This window comes from Panthera tigris, chromosome D2, assembly GCF_018350195.1.
Source record: "Panthera tigris isolate Pti1 chromosome D2, P.tigris_Pti1_mat1.1, whole genome shotgun sequence".
In the NCBI taxonomy this organism is placed as follows: domain Eukaryota; kingdom Metazoa; phylum Chordata; class Mammalia; order Carnivora; family Felidae; genus Panthera; species Panthera tigris.
Genome location: NC_056670.1, coordinates 71,986,408 through 72,006,074, shown reverse-complemented (window position 1 = coordinate 72,006,074; position 19,667 = coordinate 71,986,408). Strand labels below are relative to the sequence as shown.

Sequence of the window (19,667 nt, the reverse complement as noted above, 5' to 3'; positions counted from 1 at the left end):
TGTCAGAGCTGATTTGAAAGTCACCCGTATGAAAAACTCCTTACGTATATTTGTGACTTATTTTCTACCCCTGAGCACTGTGCCACGTTATTGCCTGTTACCACACTTCGCGCTAAATGACATTTGGCTTTGAAAATCTGTCCCTGATGCAGAGAGTTGCTGTGGCTCAGAGTATGCGAAAGAACGTGCCTCAGGCTCCTAGGGAAGGGTTTCAAGAAATGTCTGGAGTGTTGGCAGCCTCCTTGGGGTAAGAGTCCAGCTTCCAAGAGCGATTACTTTGCTTGGCACACACTGGGAAATTTCTCAATTTGAGTATGCTAGTTTAAAAGCTGGGGCATAATACTTTGAGGCTACCTTTTGATTTAATAGTAACATAGAAAATTATTGAAAACAAACCATTCCATGCTTCCATTCTAATTCCTCCTCTCTGAGGTGATACATGAGTGGAGTAATGCAGAGGGACCTGTGCTGCTTCATTACCTGGTTGGCCCACATTCAGTGTTTTCTCTGGGGCAAAGGAGCGCTGGTTTTGAAGATGTGTTTTAGCCTTTTACTGGTGAAATGGCTAAATATCCGTGGAGTTTGCACAGCCTAAATATTAATGGAGCTATCGTTTGTACCCCATACAATGAATTAGGTTTACATTATCATGCAGATCTTTTTCTGTAGTTGAAGTACTCATTAATTTTACTGCTAATGAGATGTTAGCAATTAAATACCTTTAATTAATGAAAATCAGACAAAAACAAGGGCTGCTCTCTGCGTCTTCATAAAAATAGGGAAGAGTTTTGTAGATCTCACTGTGAAATTTTTTTTCTTCTTCAGAAGGACCACAAATCTGAGCTACTTGGGATCAAGTGTTCTGGTTGAGAGAAAGTCATTAAAATATTTCACTTTCAGAAAATGAAAGGAGTAGGCATTTGGGGATGTTATAAAGATTATCTGAGATTGGGGGGAAAATACTCCTAACCGGGAGCCAGTCCTACATGTAATAGCAAATTTCATGGTTGACGATGCAACAGGGTTGAGTACAATTAATAGTTCTGAAGCAGCCATTGAATTCTGGGGTAGGCCCTGAACACATAATTAGATTATTAAAAATGGCCTGTCTTAGGCCGACTATAACTAAATTGAAATCCAATTATGGCTCTATGATTTTGCTGAAAAATATTTAGCTGTTTCGCTCGAGTCCTCGTGGAAGATCATTTCCTCTTCGTATCAGAGTTTGCACGTGTCACAATACATTTTCCAAACAAATCTGACCTCAATTATCTCAGAATCAATCTTACATTAGATAAAATATATTTTAATGAGTGTTTTTATGTATAATATCATAATTGTGTCTCTCCATACTTGAGGAATTAAAAGATGACGATAGAGGACTTTGCAGAATATCTGCTTAATGAGAGGCATGCATATTTTAGAAATAACTAAATTGTGCCATCTTCATACACGGAAAGCCGTGGTGCTCAAATATGTGCCTGAGTGTGCCACGAGACAAACTTGGTTCGGCTTTCGGTAATTGGCATTGGAACTGTAATAAAGCAGTTGTTTGCAGAGAGATGGGCTCAGAAATTTCATGCACTCCTGCAGTGTGGATTTAAATGCTAAGTTAAATATTTATGAACCCGAGATTTTTATAATCGATCATTGTATGATTTATACGCCGTAATTATAATTGGGTTGAAAGAGATTTTAAAAAGCCAGTTTCCTGGTAGCCAAGGCCATTAAATAACGCTAAGCTGCCAAAACAAAAATTAGGTGGGAACCCAGCCACCAAGTTCTGAGCGCCTGTCCCCATATTCCGTGTACAATGAGGCACAGCACCTCACCAGCCGTCTCACCTGGGCAACGACTCCTGCATCATCTGCTATCATTTTTCATGCCTTTATTTCCAATCTAGTTGAACATAAACAAGTAGAAAACTTCAGAGATCCAATGTATAACAAAAGGAAAAGGTGGAGGAGGTTGGAAAGGTTAATTAAAAATGTAATGATCCCATTTGCTGAGACAGCACTATTAATCATTTTGCAGCAGCGAGCATGTGACTTGCACACCACTTATAGGAGGCATCTAATTTTTTAAGGTATGGATGGGGGTGGTGGGCCACCGTGTGTGCATTATGGAAATGGAAGCTCTGAAGGGTGAGCTTGGGGTGAGTGAGTTCATCAGACTGAAGAATTATTTCCAAATTCACAGGTCTTCAGAATAGTTCAGTCACTGTGAACCCCAGAGAAAACTTGGGCATGGCTTGAGATTTAATGTAGCCATATAAGGCATGAAAAAAACAGGCCGAGGAGGGAATCCATCATTGTGTAATACAATATGCCCGAAACAGTGTATGAATGACAAAATGGGCTCCAAAGAGCCACCGTGTGCGTTTTAAATGTAATTTTTAGCACCCCAGCTGGAAAAGGCCAAGCTCTTGAAGGATCGATTACAAGGGTCACAACCTGTATGATCGGATTTGCCATATGATACACGTGGATATCAGAAGATCAGACCGTATGTGTAAGCTTCCAGAAAAGCCTGCTCTACTCCTGTGAAGATCTTGGAGCTTTTGCCCGTTTTTTTATTTGCTAGAATAACACGTTAGAGGGATCCTATTAGAAGAAGAACAGTGGTTATGTTAACATGGTAATTAATCAAGTCGGAAAGAAAGAGGAAACCAGTTGTGAATTCAGTTCTGCAGCCCCAAAAAGAAAGGCAGAAAGATATCCGGAAATTGGCAAGCATTCATAAACAACATTCTCTCCCCGTGTCTAGTGAACCTTCTGCTTCATAAACCACATCTTCATGCAAGCCATGCAAATTTTAATATATTTACTGTTTTATTTCGCCTCATAATCTATAGAAATGGATTTCTAGTTGTTTCCATCTGTGTTTCATCCTGAATCATTTTGACTGGTTAGCTGGCTCCAGCATTTGCCAATAAGGGTGGCATTTTCTAAGTGTAAATAATGAGGGGCTATGGCCATGGTGATAGCCTCTTTGATTTGGGACAGTGTGAGGATTGTACTTGGGATAAAGGCAGTTCCTTGCTCCAAAGGAATTCAGAATGTGAAAGCTTCTTCCAGTGCATAATTCATGCCTGACACCTCCACATCTCCCTGTGTTGGAGGGGTCTTTCACATTTGCTCTGCCTGTTGGTCAGGGTTGAGAAAGTTCCAAGGTCCTTGTACACTTTGGAGCTGCAAATAGCTGAGAGGCTAGTGCTTTGGAGTGCTAGGATTTCTTTTCACACCCTGTCCCTGATCGCCACGTTGTATCCCAAATGCTTGGTGTTATAATCAGAAAAGGCATTTTTTATTAGAACCATCAAATCAAAGAACCTTGAGGCTTGAAGGGACTGTAGATATACCCTCTCACAAATGGGGAAACTGAGGTCCCCTGGGAGAAAGATAACTCGTGCAAAGGCACTCAGATGATTGGACCACATTTAAAATCCCTGACTCCTAATTAATTGTTTTTGTTTTGTTCTCCCTCCACCCCCCCCCCCCCCAGCAACACCTGACCCTTTTTATTCCATGGGTCTGGGGGCTGGCTCTCCCGTTGCTATGTGGCAGGTTATACCGACAAATAGGAAATAAGTCACATCAGATGTGATCACAGCCAAAGAGCCTTAGAATGATGATAGAGAAAAGCAATATGTAACCTACAAAGTAACAACGTGGTTCTATCTAACTTTGAAAGGAAAAGTTGGTTCAATGGCTTTCTCCAGAAAACAGTGCTAGGCTGATGCTGGAGAGGAGCTCCTTAGCCTGCACAGCCCACACACATGCGTCCTCCCACAAGAAAAAGGATTTCTAGTAAACAGCCTTCATTCTGAGAATACTTCCCATTCAGGCAGCATCCCAGACATTCTACCAAGTTAAAGAATGAATAACAGCAGATGGAGGGAGAGATTAGAGATGGAGAGGAGGAGGGAAAGCAGCATTTTAGTGCTGAGCTCTAAAATGAGCTGTGGAGAGGATGGCACTCAGAGTTATGGCAAAGCTGTCCGGAAGCCTCCCCACGCGGGCGAGAAGGCGCGTGTGCCCAGACCATAAAACACAGGCGTATGCCTGCTCCTCGGTGCAGTGTGTGAGCTGATGGGGAACTGGGTGTGACTCAAGAGGACTAAACGGAATCATTGTGTACATTTCTTCCTCTGCCCTCAGGTCATCAACGTAGCATTTCTGAGCATGCAAGGGGGGGGGCGGGCAGGGGGGTGTCTATCAAATAGATATGGGGGGGATCAGTCTTCTCACCAAGTGAAACCCAACTCTCCTTTATGTGTCCTGCGATTTACGGAGTGTTTAACCAGGAAAAGAGGTGAAAGAGGGGTGCTAAGAGTTGCTTTCCATATTCTGTGCATGTGATACTTTTTATTTTAATAGGGTATACTTGAATCTGGGTTTTGTTTTGGTTTGGTTTGGGTTTTTTTTGCCGATCTTTTGCTTGAACATTTTCAAACATACAGAAAAGTGGAAAAAATGTTACAGTTGACCTATCTAGATTCTATCAATAAATGAGAATGCAGTTGCTTTGTAAGTATTCATCTATCCATCCTTCTTTCCACCTATCAATTCATCTAAATTTTTTAAATGCAGATATCAATATACTTTCCTGCACACTTCAGTATACCTATCAGTAATCAGTTTTTAATATTTGTTTAGGCTTTTTTTTCCTTTTCAGGGAAAATTTCTGTAAAATTTATGTATATACAAGCTTTAAGGGTACCATTCTCTAGGTTTTGACGCAAACTTCTATCAAGATAGAAGCTGCCATCACTCCAGAAAGTTCTCTCCTGTCCCTTCCCAGCCAATCCTTACCTCTAGCCCCTAGAAGCAACCATTCCTCTGTTTTTCATCATAAATTGTTTGTCTGCTCTAGAACTTCACGTATATAAAATAATTGAGTATGTACTTTTTTTTCTTTTTTTAAAATTGTATTTTAGAGAGAGAACCTGCATGCATGAGCATGGGGTGGGGGAGGGGCAGAGGTGTGAGAGGGAGAATCTTAAGCAGGCTCCATGCTCAACATGAAGTTTCGAGTGGTGATGGATTCCATGACCCTCGGATGGTGATCTGAACCGAAATCAAGAGATGCTCAACTTACTGAGCCACCCAGATGCCCCACTATGCACTTTTCGTGGATGACTTTTTTTTTTCTTCAACGTAGTAGTGTTGAGATGTATCCATGCTATGTGTGTAACAGTAGTTCATCTGTTCTTAATTTCTGAGTGGAATTCCATTGTGCAAATAGACCACAGCCTGTTTAACCATTTTCCTGTTGATGGATACATGAACTGATTTTCCAGTTTTGGCTTATTATCAATATAGTGTTATATTCTTATACAAGTCTTTTTATGGATGTTTATCCTCATTTCTCTTGGATAAATATCTAGAAGTGGAAATGCTGGGTCATAAGGTAGTCATGGGTTTCCTTTTATAAAAAAGCTGCCCAGGGGTACCTGGGTGGCCCAGTCAGTTGGGCGTCCAACTTTGGCTCAAGTTGTGATCTCCACACTTTGTGGGTTCGAGCCCCATGCTAGGCTCACTGCCATCAGCTCCCACTCCTCTTCGGATCCTCTGTCCCTCTCTCTCTCTGCCCCTCCTCCCCACCGCTCACATGCTCTCTCTCTCAGGAATAAAAAAATAAACATTAAACAAACAAACAAAAAAAGCTGGGACACCTGGGTGGCTCAGTCGGTTAAGCGTCTGACTTCAGCTCCGGTTGAGATCTCAGGGTTCATGAATTCGAGTCCCACCTGGAGCTCTGTGCTGACAGCTCAGAGCCTGGAGCCTCCTTCAGATTCTGTGTCTCCCTCTCTCTCTCTGCCCCTACCCCACTAGCGCTCACACTCTCTCTCTCCCTCTCTCTCTCTCTCTCTCAAAAGTAAAAAAATATTTAAAAAAAAAAACTATTTAAGAAAAAGCTGCCCAATATTTTCCCAAAGTGGTTGGACCATTTTACACTCTCACTAACAACATATCAGATTCCAATAGCTCTACATCTTCGACAGTATTTGGGTTGTCAGACTTTAATTTTAACCACTGTGGTGGATGTGAAGCAAGTCTCATTGTGGCTTTCACTTGCATTTACTTCCTGCTAACTAATGATGTTGAACGCTTTTCATGTGCTTCTTGGCCGTTCCTTTGTTGTCTTTTGTGATGTGTCTGCTCAAATATTTGGCCCATTTTTCAATTGGTATTTTGTTATTACTATTATTGAGTTTTAGGTATTCTACATATATTTTAGGTACTAATCCATTGTCAGATATGTGTTTTGCAAATATTTCCTAGTCTGTGATTTGTCTATTCGTTTTCTTCATTTATGATCAGTGTCTTTGGAGGAGCTGAAGTTTTTAATTTTGATGAAATCTAACTTACCAATTTCTCTTTCTTTTATGCTATGGCTTTCTGTGGTCCTCTTTAAGAAACCTTCACCTACTTCCAAGATTGTCTTATTTTCTTATAAAAACTTTGTGATTTTGGCTTTTAGGTTTCAGTCTGTGATCCATCTTGTATTAATTTATACATATGTGGGTTTTGGTGATGTGGGGATTTTGTTGTCATTTTTTATACGGATTTTCAATTATCCTGGTACTGTTTGTTGAAGAGCACTTCTATGTTAGATGTTTTTTAGTGACTGTCAAAAATTAAATAACGGTAGATTTGTGGGTGTATTTCATCTGAGTTCTGTTTTATGTTCCATTGTTTGAATTGTCTATGCCTATACTGTATCACACTGTCTTGATAAGTACAGCTTTGCGGTAAATCTTGAAGTCAGTATAAACTCCTTCAACTCTGTTCTTTTTCAAATTGCTTTGGCTATATTATGGCCCTTTGCATTTCCATATAAATTTTAGAATCCACTTGCCAATGTCAATGGATATTACGATTTGGGGATAACTGTTACCTCAATGATATTGTGTCTTCTTATCCATGAACATGGTATGTATTTCCATTTATTTAGGTCTTCCTTAATTTTCTCAGAAGTGCTTTTTAGTTTTTAATGTAGAGGTCTTGCATGTCTTTTGTTATTCCTTTTTAAGTGCCTTTTTTGAGTTCTCTTATAAGCAGAATTATGTTTTTAAATTTTCTTTCCTAAAATTTTGCTAATAGCTTACCAAAATTCAATTCATTACCAGATAGTAAATGTTATCTCCTTTGACATTGATAAATACACTTATTGATTCTAGTAGTTGTTTGTAAATTCTTTACAATTTTCCAAGTCATCTGCAAACAGAAATGTCTTCCTTTCCAATCTCTGTCCCTTTTATTTCTTTTCTTTGCTTTATTGCAATGACTAGGGCCTCTAGGACAATGTTGACTACAGGTGGTAAGAATGAAATCCTTCATTAGTTCCTGACGTTTTTTGGGGAAAAGTCAATATTTCACTATTAAATATGATTTTACCTATATGTTTTTCATAGATGCCCTTTATCAGATTAAGAAGGTTCTCTGCTATTCTTAGATTGCTGAGCATTTTTTATTATGGAAGGAGTGCTGAAATATGTTGAATGCTTTTTCTCTGTCCATTGAAATATAATCAGGTTTTCTTCCTGTCCGTTAATATGGTAAATTACATTAACTTTTAAATATTAAATCAGCCTTGCATTTTGGGATAAACTCTAGTTGGTCATGGTTCCTTATCCTTTTAACATAGTGCTAAATGCTATTTACTAAACTTTTTGAATCTATGTTTATAAGGAATATTAGTCTGTAATTCTCTTCTTTTGTTTTCATCATGTTCTGCTATTTGGGTAAGACTGGCCTCACATATCAAATTGAAAAAAGGGTCCTGGGAATATTCTGCGATTCAGAAACAAAAAGCAAATCACACACTGACCTGTGAGCTGGAAATCGATTCACTGTTGTTGTTGTTGTTTTGTTTATTTGTTCTTTTTTTTCTTTTGCCTCTCTGAATGTGCCAGGTTGTGCATTCTGAAATCTTTCACAGGTTCTGAAATAATGGTAAAGAGATGGTGTTCTGGCAGGGCTATATATCGAGGAAAACAGAATCAGCTGAAAGTGGGTTTGAGTCAATTGCTAAATGAAGTCAAGTTTGAGCAATTGGTTTGGACATAAGATGATTCATTCTGTTCCCACTTTGTACAGAGCTTTTCCTTTGAAATATTGCTTTTCTTTTTGATAACATTAAGAGGAAAAAATTAGTAGTTTATGTAGTTTTAACAACTTTGAAAAGGAAGCTAACATTATTATAATTAAACAGACATACACTGGATCATTTTTTTTCTTTTAGTTTTCTTAAGATATAATCAACATACAGAACTGTGTAAGTTTGAGGTGTATGGCATAATGACTTGACTTATATATATTGTGAAAATATTATCACAAGTGTAGTTAACATCCTTTACCTCACACAGAGACAAAAAAAAAGAGGAAGAATGCCTTTGTGTGTGTGATGAGAACTTTTAGGATTGACTTTCTTAGCAATTTTCAAATATAATATGGAGCATTGTTAACTATAGTCATCGTGTTGTACATTACATACTCAGTACTTATTTATCTTATAACTGGAAGTTTGTAGCTTTTGACTACCTTCATTCAGTTCTCCTTCCCCTGCCTCTGCTAACTACAAAGCTGATCTTTTTTCTTTTTTCCATGAGTTTGGTTTTTGGTGTTTTTGTTTTGTTTTGTTTTGTTTTGTTTGGGGGGGGGATTGGTTTAGATTCCACATAAAAGTGAGATTGTACTACATTTGCCTTTCTCTGTCTGACTTATTTTACTTAACATCCATGTTGTTGCACATAGCAGGATTCCCTTTCTTATAGCTGAATAAAATGTTGCAGGAGCGCCTCGGTGGCTCAGTCGGTTGAGCATCTGACTTCAGCTCAGGTCATGATCTCACGGTCTATGAGTTTGAGCCCCACGTTGGGCTCTTTGCTGACAGCTCAGAGCCTGGAGCCTGCTCCGGGTCCTGTGTCTCCTCTCTCTGCACCTCCCCTGCTCACACTCTGTCTGTCTCTCTCTCTCTTTCTCAAAAATAAACAAACATTAAAAAAAATAATAACGTTGCAGTGAAAATGGGGGTTTAGGTATCTCTTTGATAGTGATTTTTTTCCTTCAGATTTATGCCTAGAAGTGGAATTGCTGTATCATATCGTTCTGTTTTTCATTTTTCAAGAGAAATCCATACTGTCTTTCATAGTGGCTGTACCAATTTATAGTCCTAGTACAATGCACAGGGTTCCCCTTTCTCCACATCCTCACCGCATTTGTTTTTTCTTGTCTCTGTGTTAGCCATTTTAACAGGTGTGAGGAGATACTTCAGTGTGGTTTTGGTTTCCAGTTCCGTAACGATTAGTGATGTTGAGCACCTTTTCAAGTACCTCTTGGCCTTTGGAACATATTTTTTGGCAAAATGTCTTTTTAGGTTCTTTGCTCATTTCTCATGGAATTATTATCTTTTTGCTATTGAGTTGTAAGAGTTATTTATATATTTTGGACATTAACCCCTTATCAGATAAATGATCTGCAGATATTTCCTCCCATTTCATAGGCTGCCTCTTCATTGTGTTAATGGTGTCCTTTGCTGTGCGGAAGCTTTTTAGTTTGATGTCCTACTTGTTTATTTTTTATGTTGTTCCTTCTATCATGTCCAAAAATTCATTGCCAAGGCCCCTGTCAAGGAGCTTCCAGGTCAATTTTTCTAAAACTTATGTATAATACAGGCTACTTTAAGAGAGGAATAAGTGGTCTGGACCTCATGTGTTGCGTTTTATTATTTTTATTATAATTTTATTTGACAGGAAGAAAGAACTATAAACTTTTATTTTTTTTAATTTTACACAACTATAAAAACAGCACACATGTTAAATATGAACAGAACTTTGAAAACAATGAAATGCTAAGTTAATAACATTAATTTAATGTAAGGGGTACTAGTTTTGTGGAAACTAAATTGGTTCTTACAATTGGAACATAGTTCTCTGTTTCAGCATGACTGCTTTGGAGGATAGCAGGCCTGGGTTCCTAGGTGTCCTGTGATGACTTAATTGTTCTGCCATTTTCTTCCACTTGAACTTACATGAACCGTTTGTTCATATATCACTGGCTACGTCATTTCAGTATTAAGTACACCTCTGCGCCTCTATTCTTTTTAGCTAGAGATCACAAAGCACCATGCAATGCCAAGGCAAGTGGAAATGCAGGTGGTAAAATTATGTACCAATATCTAGCCTTAAGGGCCTAACCCGGAATACCCAGAATTTGGTCATATCAGTTTATTTTAGATTATCACTAAGAATGCGTCATTTAGAAATCTCCTGTGCAACTCTAGACCTTCGAGAATATGAATCACTGTTGCTGATGGGCCCAACAGCACGACATTAAAAGTCTGAAAAGCGGAAAAGGCTGGAAGTGTTACCGAGGCCTGTAGGCCCTGGTGATCCTGTCAGAGCACGTGGTGAATATTTCATTTCTTGAGTCCTGAGGAGTTAGCGTGTGAAAACAGGGGAGCCAGAGGGAAGCCGGTCTGGGAAGGTCAGGATGGAGAAAATGCACCAGGTGTGCTTGCTAAACCAGGGATGTATGTGCAGCCGCTGGCTTCTTGCGCTGCTCGCCCGACATGGGCTGGATGTCTTGTTTATTGCCTTTCACAGTAAATTTTTGGATTCAGGTGTCGTAGCAGAGACGTGAACCTGAGGCATAATAGGGTTCTGCCTGGTGGTGCCACCGTATCATTTTGTGATTTCGGACTTTTGCGTCCAGGGATTTCTTAAAGCAAGACCCATCGTCAGTAAAACAGGAAGTGTTTTTCTTTCCCTGAAATGTTAGACTTGCCTTGTGTGCCGTGTCCCGGTTTACATTTAAAAAAAAAAAAACACATTGTAGTGAGAACGTTTACCATGAGATTTACCCTCTTAACACGCTGACCCTCGTAACTATAATACAGCACTGCCAACTGTAGGCACGAGGCCGCCCTGCGGATTTTTAGAACTTACTCGTATCGAATACTTGATGCCCCTTGAATAACAACTCCCCGTTTCCCCCTCCTCCAGCCCCTGGCCACTACCATCGTACTGTCTGTTTCTCTGAGCCTGAGTGTTTTAGAAACCTTGTAAGTGGAATCATGCAACGGTTGTCCTGCTGTGACTGGCTTATTTCACTTAGGATAATGTCCTCAGGGTTCATCCCTGTTGCCACCTAAGGCAGGATTTCCTTCTTTGTGTAAGGTTGAATAACATTCCATGTGCCCTTTGGATGTGTACTAAATGCACCACTCTGTCTTTCAGACCCACCCAACCCAACGGACCCCTTCTCCTCTCTTGTCAGTTCTCTAGCCTCTTGTAATTTCCCAAATGCCTTCATGGCTCCCATCAACTGGGGCACAAAGAGAATGAAGGGGGAACGCAAGCAGGGGCTGAATAAGGCCTGAGCAGGAACTTGCTGGAGGAGGGGCAGGGGGCAGGGCTCCCACAACCAGCTTCATTTCCTTTGTCTACTCATCTTTTGACTTGTCTGTTGGGCCTGGCCCTGCCAGTCCACCTGGCTACTGCAGTGGGCCTGGCCTCCCCCGTGCTCTCTGTCCAGGCCGCACCATGGGCAGCTTGGCAGTGGACAGCTCTGTTTTCTCTGAGCATGAGCAGAAAGGGTTTGGGCAGAAGGCAACGTATGTTTTGTGAGATTCCTAAAGCCTATGTTTGGAAGCCCATTGAAATTCCATCCAGAATACTAGCTGAATTTTTCTAATCTGCAGCCTCAAGACCCGTAGATCCCACATTTTGTGTGTGGCAAGTTAAGTGGTAATTGAGGTTTGCAAATTTTCACGTAATTTGTTCTGGTTTTCTTCCAATGGCCTGTGAGCTAGAACTTAAATACAACCTTGTCGTAGCCGCTTCTTCCTGTTTAGGGAGCTGGCATAATATTTTGTCTTCTAGGCTCAAATAACCATGTAATTACTCTGTAATCATATAGTAATTAGCATGTACTATATGCATTTATTACATAATTATATTCCTGGAGGAATTGCATGGCAATTATACTTACATTCAGCATATCATTTTATATACTGCATAATGAACAAGTATATAATTTGTTGCTTTTTTCTTTTCTCCTAATTTCAGTTTACCGACCAGGAGCTGGAAACTTATTCTCCTGTTGCCTTGTTTACACGTAGTCAGGCAGGTGCCTAAGCAACCTTCCCTCGTTTGGCCTCGCTCCGTACCGCCTAATTATGCATCTGAGGGAGCACTAGGGACCTGTGGGCTGCCCTGGGTCCCCAGCCTTTGCACACCTTCTATTTTCTCCTTGTCGTGAACTCATTACCTATTCGCTTCAAAACACAGAGTTGATCAGAGCTCGCCGCAGCGCCAGGGAAGAGGCCGGATCTCGGTGAAGACAGGCAGTGTGCGTGGCCAGGCGCCCGGCACTGCGATCACACCTGCCTTTCTCTCCTTTGCAGTGGAGCACGTTCCCAAAGGGAACAACTGCCTGGACGCCGCCAAGGCCTGTAACCTCGACGACACCTGTAAGAAGTACAGGTCCGCGTACATCACCCCGTGCACCACCAGCATGTCCAACGAGGTCTGCAACCGGCGCAAGTGCCACAAGGCCCTGCGGCAGTTCTTCGACAAGGTTCCGGCCAAGCACAGCTACGGAATGCTCTTCTGCTCCTGCCGGGACATCGCGTGCACGGAGCGGAGGCGGCAGACCATCGTGCCCGTGTGCTCCTACGAGGAGAGGGAGAAACCCAACTGCCTGACTTTGCAGGACTCGTGCAAGACGAATTACATCTGCAGGTAAGCGGGCTCCGGCAGCCGGGTGATTAACGAGCCGGCGAGGAGAACCTTTGTGGCGGCTTCGGTGGCCAAGCTCCTGTTTTCTGAGTTTCAGAAACGGGAGCGGGGATGGGTGAGGCTGAGGGGAGGGCAGGCGGTGGACCGGATTGGCCAGAAACTGACCTCTGCGTTGACACAGGGTTTTTCAGAAGCTGGTCAGGAAGGTTCCTCTCGTTAACCTGGGGAAAGCTTTGAGAGGTGCTTAGTAAGCACAGAGGGTCACCTGAGGCCAGGTGACTTAAAGGCTTGTGCTGGCTCAGCAAAGCTCTGAGCTGCTTCCAAGGATCTTAATGGGTTAATTGGGTCAGGGGAGGGGTGGGCTGCAGATATGGGGGCTCTTGACTGTCAAGGTCTGAAATCTGGGAGAGACCAGTGAGAGGCACTGTGTCCAGCCCTGAAGAGAACTTCCAGAATGCCTGGGTCTGTTCTGGGCCGTTGCGTCATCCCTGCGGCTAAGAAAAGCGGGCACCCTCTTGTTCGGTCATGCTTCTGGATCTCAACCCGCATCAGAACCCTCTGCTAAGCCCTGCCTTGTTGCTGAAAACAGTACCTTCCTTTTCCTTTTTGGCCACATCGTTCATTTATTTTAATGTCTGAAGGAATCCACGAACACATTCTCCGTGTTAAAAAAAAAATAACAAGGAATAAAGAATTAGGTAGCTGCCCCCTCCCCTCTGCTCCCAGTTGCCCTCAGCTGCCACTGTCAACAATTTGATGTGTGTCCTTCTAGAACTTAGGGTTGCATTCAGTTGCTGATGGATGCAGGCAGATTTTGATAAGCAGAGACCTGAGTCTTTGCAGCCTGAGGCGATGATAGTGTTGCCTTCAGACGTGCAGGCTGGATCCCGGGCTGGAGGTGCGGACGGGGCGTCATTTTGACGACAGGTTCAGTGTATCCCCAGGGTAGAGCCAGGAGCCTCCAAACACCATCTCTGACAAAATCCTGTGCACTCAACAAATGTTCGCAGGTGGGCAAGGAGATGAGAGTGTGACTGTGTACTTGTTTTCTTATAGGCTCTCGATTTCTAAAGAGCAGAGAGCAACGGTGGAGGCAGGGGGGATGTCATATTTTGAAGATACTGGTGAGCTGAGTTTCTGGCCAGTTTTAGTCTGATAGAATGACAGCCCATTCTTCGCTTAAACTAGTTCCAATAGTGACCAAAGACAATTAAAAATCCTCATTATCTGCAGGATTCCTCCCATGCTGAAGGTTTTTCTGGAAGTAATGTCTTTCCACTTGTTGTTGTTATTGTTGGGAGCAGGTGATTTGCCATGTGGGAAGAATGTAGATGACCCTTTGTGCCCTGGGATGAGCCAGGTGCTCCCACAGTGCACTTCTCCAAGGACTCTCTCACTCCGAGGCCTCAGCTCCCCTGAGATTTTCTTAGCTATCGGCTAGAAGCAGGGACACATTTTGCTAGAAGGAAGGGGCAGAGCCTGTGTCCAGCCATAACCTGGGGAAGCTGGTCAGCCAGGGAGTAGAAGACCTCCCTGCAGGAGATGAATGTAGCTGAGGAGCAAGGCACAGGGAAGAAGCTGTAAGAGCTGGTTGGGAGAGAGCAGAGATTAATTTTTTTTTAAGTTTATTTATTTATTTTGAGAGAGAGAGAGAAAGACAGAATGTGAGTGGGGGAGAGTCAGATCGAGAGAGAGAAAAAGCAGGCGTGTCAGCATGGAGCCTGACGTGGGGCTCGAACCCAGAACTGTGAGATCATGACCTGAGCTGAAACCAAGAGTTGGACTCTTAACCGACTGAGCCACCCAGGCGCCCCAGGAGCAGAGATTCTGAACTGCCCTCCTGCGAAGACTCCCGGATCTGAAACTCAAGTTCCTGTGCCCCCTTTAGTCTTCAAACAGAAGAGATCCTTCTTCTGGGTGCTGGACTTGGCTGAAAGCCAGCCAGCTACAGCTCCTCCCTGTCTCTACAGTAGATGCTACTGGTGTTCTCTGATGGGTCCAAGCCAGGTGGCCTCAAGACAGGAAGCTGCATGGGGAGGGCGCGGAGCTGTGGGCGAGCCCAGCGAGCCGTGGCCGGGAGGTGGGAGAGGCGGGTGATGATGGAGACTTCCCTTATCATTGTGAGGTTTGTCTCGCAAGCTCCGCAGGAGATCTGTGACCTCTCCTGCACAGGCTGAGAGCCCATCCTGAGCCCATTGCCTGGCCTGCTCTTCTCAATGTAGAGAATCCTTGGAGAGCTGGTGTGAATTACCCAAGTGGGATTGCTTTTCTGCTGAGCTGTAGTGAGAAATAGCTGGAAATTTGGGAACTTGGGGCGTTCTGGGGGAGATGGCAGAAGGAACGTGCAGAGAGCAGGGGTCTCAGACTGATCTACTAAGAAAGTTCCAGGAATTATTTGTGTTTTGAGACAGCCTCAGCAGCAGAGAGTGGCCTCAGCGGAATGGGGCAGAAATGTACGGGGGGAACAGCGGGGACAGTCCTGCCTAATAACTGACGGTGCCCCATCACACCAAGGTGGGGGGTGCAGTGACCGCGGCTGCCATGCAGTGGGGTGGTGGCCTGAATAACTGAAGGCTCTTTGGAAATCCAGATGCCGGATGACCCAGGGGCCCTACCAAGTGAAATTTGTCTCAGTGGGAACTGATGGGCTTTGTAGCCTGTCTTGAGTCTTCCCTGGGAAGGTGAATCAGCAACTTCCCCGGTGGTACCCATCGCTAAGTTATTTAGCCTATAATTTCTTTCCAGAGCCTCGACTTCTTACTGAGGACTACCTCCTCCCTGTCAGATGTGGTAAATGTAATTTAAGCTGCTGGGGAGACTAGGGGTGTTTTCTTTCATCAGATTTTATTAATCTTGTCTTTAATTTATGCCTTCTTTCGGTCTCTCCTCCGTCCATCCTGATGAGGCCCTTGTAGTTACTACTGCCCAGAGCAGCAGCTGGTACTCCCAGGAGCTGGGGCTGCCTCGGGGTTTCGCGTTACAGGTACCCTGACCCTTACCCACTCAGAGAGAGGGAGGCACCGCGGATAGGCTGACTTAAGACCTCCTTGAAGTATTCCCAAAGGAAAGGGACAGCGAGAGGAGAAATTGCTTCCTAAAAACAGTTTTCTTTGAAAGCTCACACTTTTCAAATGCTCCGTTTCCATCTCTACATCGGCGGCTGTCAGAGCTGCTCTGGATCATTAAAACTCCCCTGCACTTAATAGTTTCCAACTCGAGGCACACGGGCTCCTTCCGCCCGGGTCCAGCGGTGCCTCTGCACAAAACCCGTCTCTCTCTTGCCCTGTGCCTTCAAACAGACGAGTCGCAACTTGAGCCTTCCCTTTTGACTCTTTTCTTTTTTTTCCTTTCCCTTTTAGAGAAGCTGACCGGTTCCTTTCCTCTTGGGGTGGTTGGGGCCTCCAAGCTTGTCTACAGAAAAGCAAACGCAGAGGTATTATGAGGAGGGCGTGATGAAAGTTAAAAGGCTCACCTTCTTCCCCTGAAGCACATTGCCTCCCTTGCCCGTTGACCCTCTGATTCCTTTCCTTGGTACCTGGAAAGCCAGGAAAAGAGGGAGCTTAAGGCTACTGAGCAGCTCACCGCCTGTGGCTCTCGGTGCTGCCTCGTAGTGTCGCTGTTGAGAACGACCTGGAGGAGGCTGGGTGGTTTGGTGGCTGTGCCCTTCTTGGGCCATTCTGCACAAGCCATAAAGGTGCTGCGTCCTGGGGCACCAGGGGAACTTTGTTCCTACTCAGTATATAACCAGTTTCCCAAAGCATTGACATTGTGCCCTGGGGGTGGGGCCCTAACAGGTTCCAGCCAGAGCCAGCCCACCGAGTTAAACATGTTGTATCTGAGACTTTTCGCTTTACCGGAAGTATGTTTGGAAGTGAATGTTGCATTCCTTCTTTCCTCCCTTCCTCCCTTCCTCCCTCCCTTCCTCCCTCCCTTCCTCCCTCTCTTCCTGCCTCCCTTCCTCCCTTCCTCCCTGGCTGCGAGATCTAGTACCGTTGTCTGTAGGCACAGTGTGCTATAGCAGATCTCTAAAACTCATTCAACTCGTGTAACTGAAATTTATACATACTGATTAGCAGCACCCTGCTTCCCCCCCCCCCCCACCATCTCTCAGCACCCGTAATTCTGTTCTTTGCTTCCATGCGTTTGATGATTTTAGGTACCTCGTATAAGAGATATCATGCAGTATGTGTCCTTCTGTGACTGGCTTATTTCGCTTAGCATAAATTCCTCCAGGTTCATCTGTGTTGTCACGCATTGTGGAAGCTCCTTCTTTTTAAGGTGAAATAGTGGTTGGTCAAGGATATCTCATTCCTTCCAGAAAGATTCTGATAATGCTGAAGCTCAGAAGAGAGGGTATCAGGGCCTCCGAGCCCTCTGATCCCAAGGATTTCGTGGGGCCCGGCAGGAGATCTGTTCACTCCCCTGGGACCCTGGCTCTGTGCCCCCATAGTTTCCAGGAGTGGTGGCTTTGATCAAGTCACCAGGTATATGGTTCTGTCTTTCCCCAGGGACTGAGGATTCTATAATTGTGTCCTGGAGGCCTGGTTTTTGTTTTGTTTGTTTTTAGCAGAACCAGGAAGGCCTCTCAGGTACAGTTCCAGAGGAACAGCATATGTAATTTTCAAAATACTGCCCTAGCCAGCACCACTTTTTCACCCTGGGGCTGACTGTGTTATACTTCGAGGAGATGTGTTGTTGTTAATCTATTAACTGGACAACCGGAGAACACATCACAAAACCACGCAGCAGATTTCTGCTCCAGTAGCTTACTTGGGCTGACAGTGTTAGTGCACCTTTAAAAGGTGAGGAGTGTTTCATTTGCCTGGAATCAGATCTCCTTCCCACCACACACTGTGGTTCTCAGAAATCAAGGACATCCTCCACTGCTTCGGCTGCATTCCCGAGTTGAAAACTGGATTCTGTATTACTGTATCTGGGCTTGTCTTGACATGCGGCAAGCACAGGAGAAAATGGCTCAAAGGATAATTAATGCCTAAAACTAGATGGGTAGATTAATTTGGTACTTAATTTTATTTTACGCTGATTCATTCACAAATGGAAATCAGCAATTAGACAATGCAAACTTTTGAACCATGGAAGGAAAGGTTCGGGAATATGAGAAAATACAAGTAAAACATTTTCCAGTTCATTTGAGCAGTTTTTACTTCAAATGATTACATGGGTGTCTTTAGCAATGCATTCGGAGTGCCGAACGGCTAGGTTTTTAATGTGCCCCCACCTGCTCGAGCAGCCTGCCGCCCAGCCTGTGTGCTGGGAGCCCCCTGGACCCTTGAGGGGGAGCTCCTGTGTGCAGGCAGCAGATTGATCAGGATCCTGAGAAGAGCAAGGATGTCCTCCAAAATCCGCTGCCACATTCTTTGACCCCAGCTTCCTGTTGGGTCTTCCAGGCCCCCACCCCCAGCCTGTGCACTGAGGAAGCCAGTGGCCGTTCAGCACCAGCTAAGCCTTATCCGGGCCTCACCATCGTCTGGGCTCACAGGGGCAACCCGAGCTGTGAATCAGGCGAGAGCCTGCTACAACTTGCTCTATCTTGTCACCTCATATCTCTTTCCTTATCTCTCTTTTGGCAGAGGCCGGTGTGGAGCCATTTGTCTGCCACTGCTGGAGCCTGTCGCTAAAAAATGCCTGTCTAGATTTACATCCCATTCTCTGTCTCTCCAGCCAGCCCCTTCCCTGTGCCTGCCCAAAGCTCGGAGTCCCTGCTTCAGTTCCTTTGCTCCTTCCTTCACCTGCCCACGTCCTCACCAGACTCACTTTTGCCATTCTTGGCCCCGAGACAGAAAGAATCACAGACTCCTTTCTTTATATTTGCACATTCTGTCAGTTATTAGATACATGTGGACACATGGAGTCTTGGCATCAGAACCGTCTTTTACCATCTTTGAATTCGTGAAAGTGAGTAGAAGAGAGATGGAATGCAGTCTGCCCAGGAAGCCCAAAGAAAGAGCCCCCTATTTCTTTGGGGAAGGAGGTGTCATCGCGGAGGGTCTCAGGAGCCAAGGGCATCATGGGAGAGAAGCAGGGAAAGTCAAGCAGAAGGAAGGCCCTGGGTTTGGGGATGATACAGTGATAGAGGTGGGAGGTATGGGCCTGGAGACTCTCCTGGAGGGAGAAAAATCAGTGTGATATAAAGGCAAGGGGTTGGGAACCTCCAGTGCCATGTTGAAGTATTGACTTTGTCCATCGAAGCTTTATGAGGGGAGAGAAACATGGGCAGCTGAGCCTCAAAGGGCTTCTGGGTTGTAGGGTGGAGGAGAATCAGCTTGGGAAGAGTCCAGGGAGCAGGTGGGAGATTCTTGGGGTGGACTGGAGGAGAGGTGACCAGGAGAACAGAATGATAGTTGGAAAACTTGAGGCACCATGGAAGGGAGGACTTGAGGATTTGCTGAGCACCTGGCATAGACAGAGGCTAATGTGGGTCTCTGCAACCTGGTGGCCTGGCAGATGATGGTGCTAGTAGCCAGGATGGGGAACAGAAGAAGGAGGGATGGACTTGTCTCTTGAGTTAGAGGTCGGGGAAGAAGACCATGAATGGTTTGGGCCATGCTGTGTTTGACACTTTCATGACTCTTTCGGTCCATGAGAGAAACCTAACTTAAGCTTCTAGGGCATTAACTCATAGGACTGGGAAGGCAGGGTCATTGAACACGACCAGAACGGAGGGCACCGTGTCACTAGCACTGCACTGTTACCTCGCTGCTCCCTCGGCCTGCATTTTTCTCCTGTCCTGTTTCTCCACGAGTGCTGCCACCCGCGAGTCCAGGCACATATCCTATAATCTCATAGTTAAAGACAGACAGATGCCTCCCCACTGCAACCTGTTAGAAAAATTCCATTTAAGGACTTTGATTGGCCTTGGTTGTGGCATGTGCCCATCCCTGGCCCAGCCGCTGAGGTG

At 44.4% G+C, this 19,667-nt stretch overlaps 1 protein-coding gene across 3 annotated transcripts in view; it reads left to right on the top strand.

Annotated features, from left to right (window-relative positions):
• Positions 1 to 19,667, top strand: part of GFRA1 (GDNF family receptor alpha 1) — a 214,435-nt gene that overhangs the window by 133,702 nt on the left and 61,066 nt on the right. For all 3 annotated transcript variants that reach the window (XM_042960602.1, XM_042960603.1, XM_042960601.1), the window contains one exon: positions 12,415 to 12,751. In XM_042960602.1, coding sequence (XP_042816536.1) covers positions 12,415 to 12,751 — 337 coding nt within the window. The remainder of the gene's footprint in view (positions 1 to 12,414; positions 12,752 to 19,667) is intronic.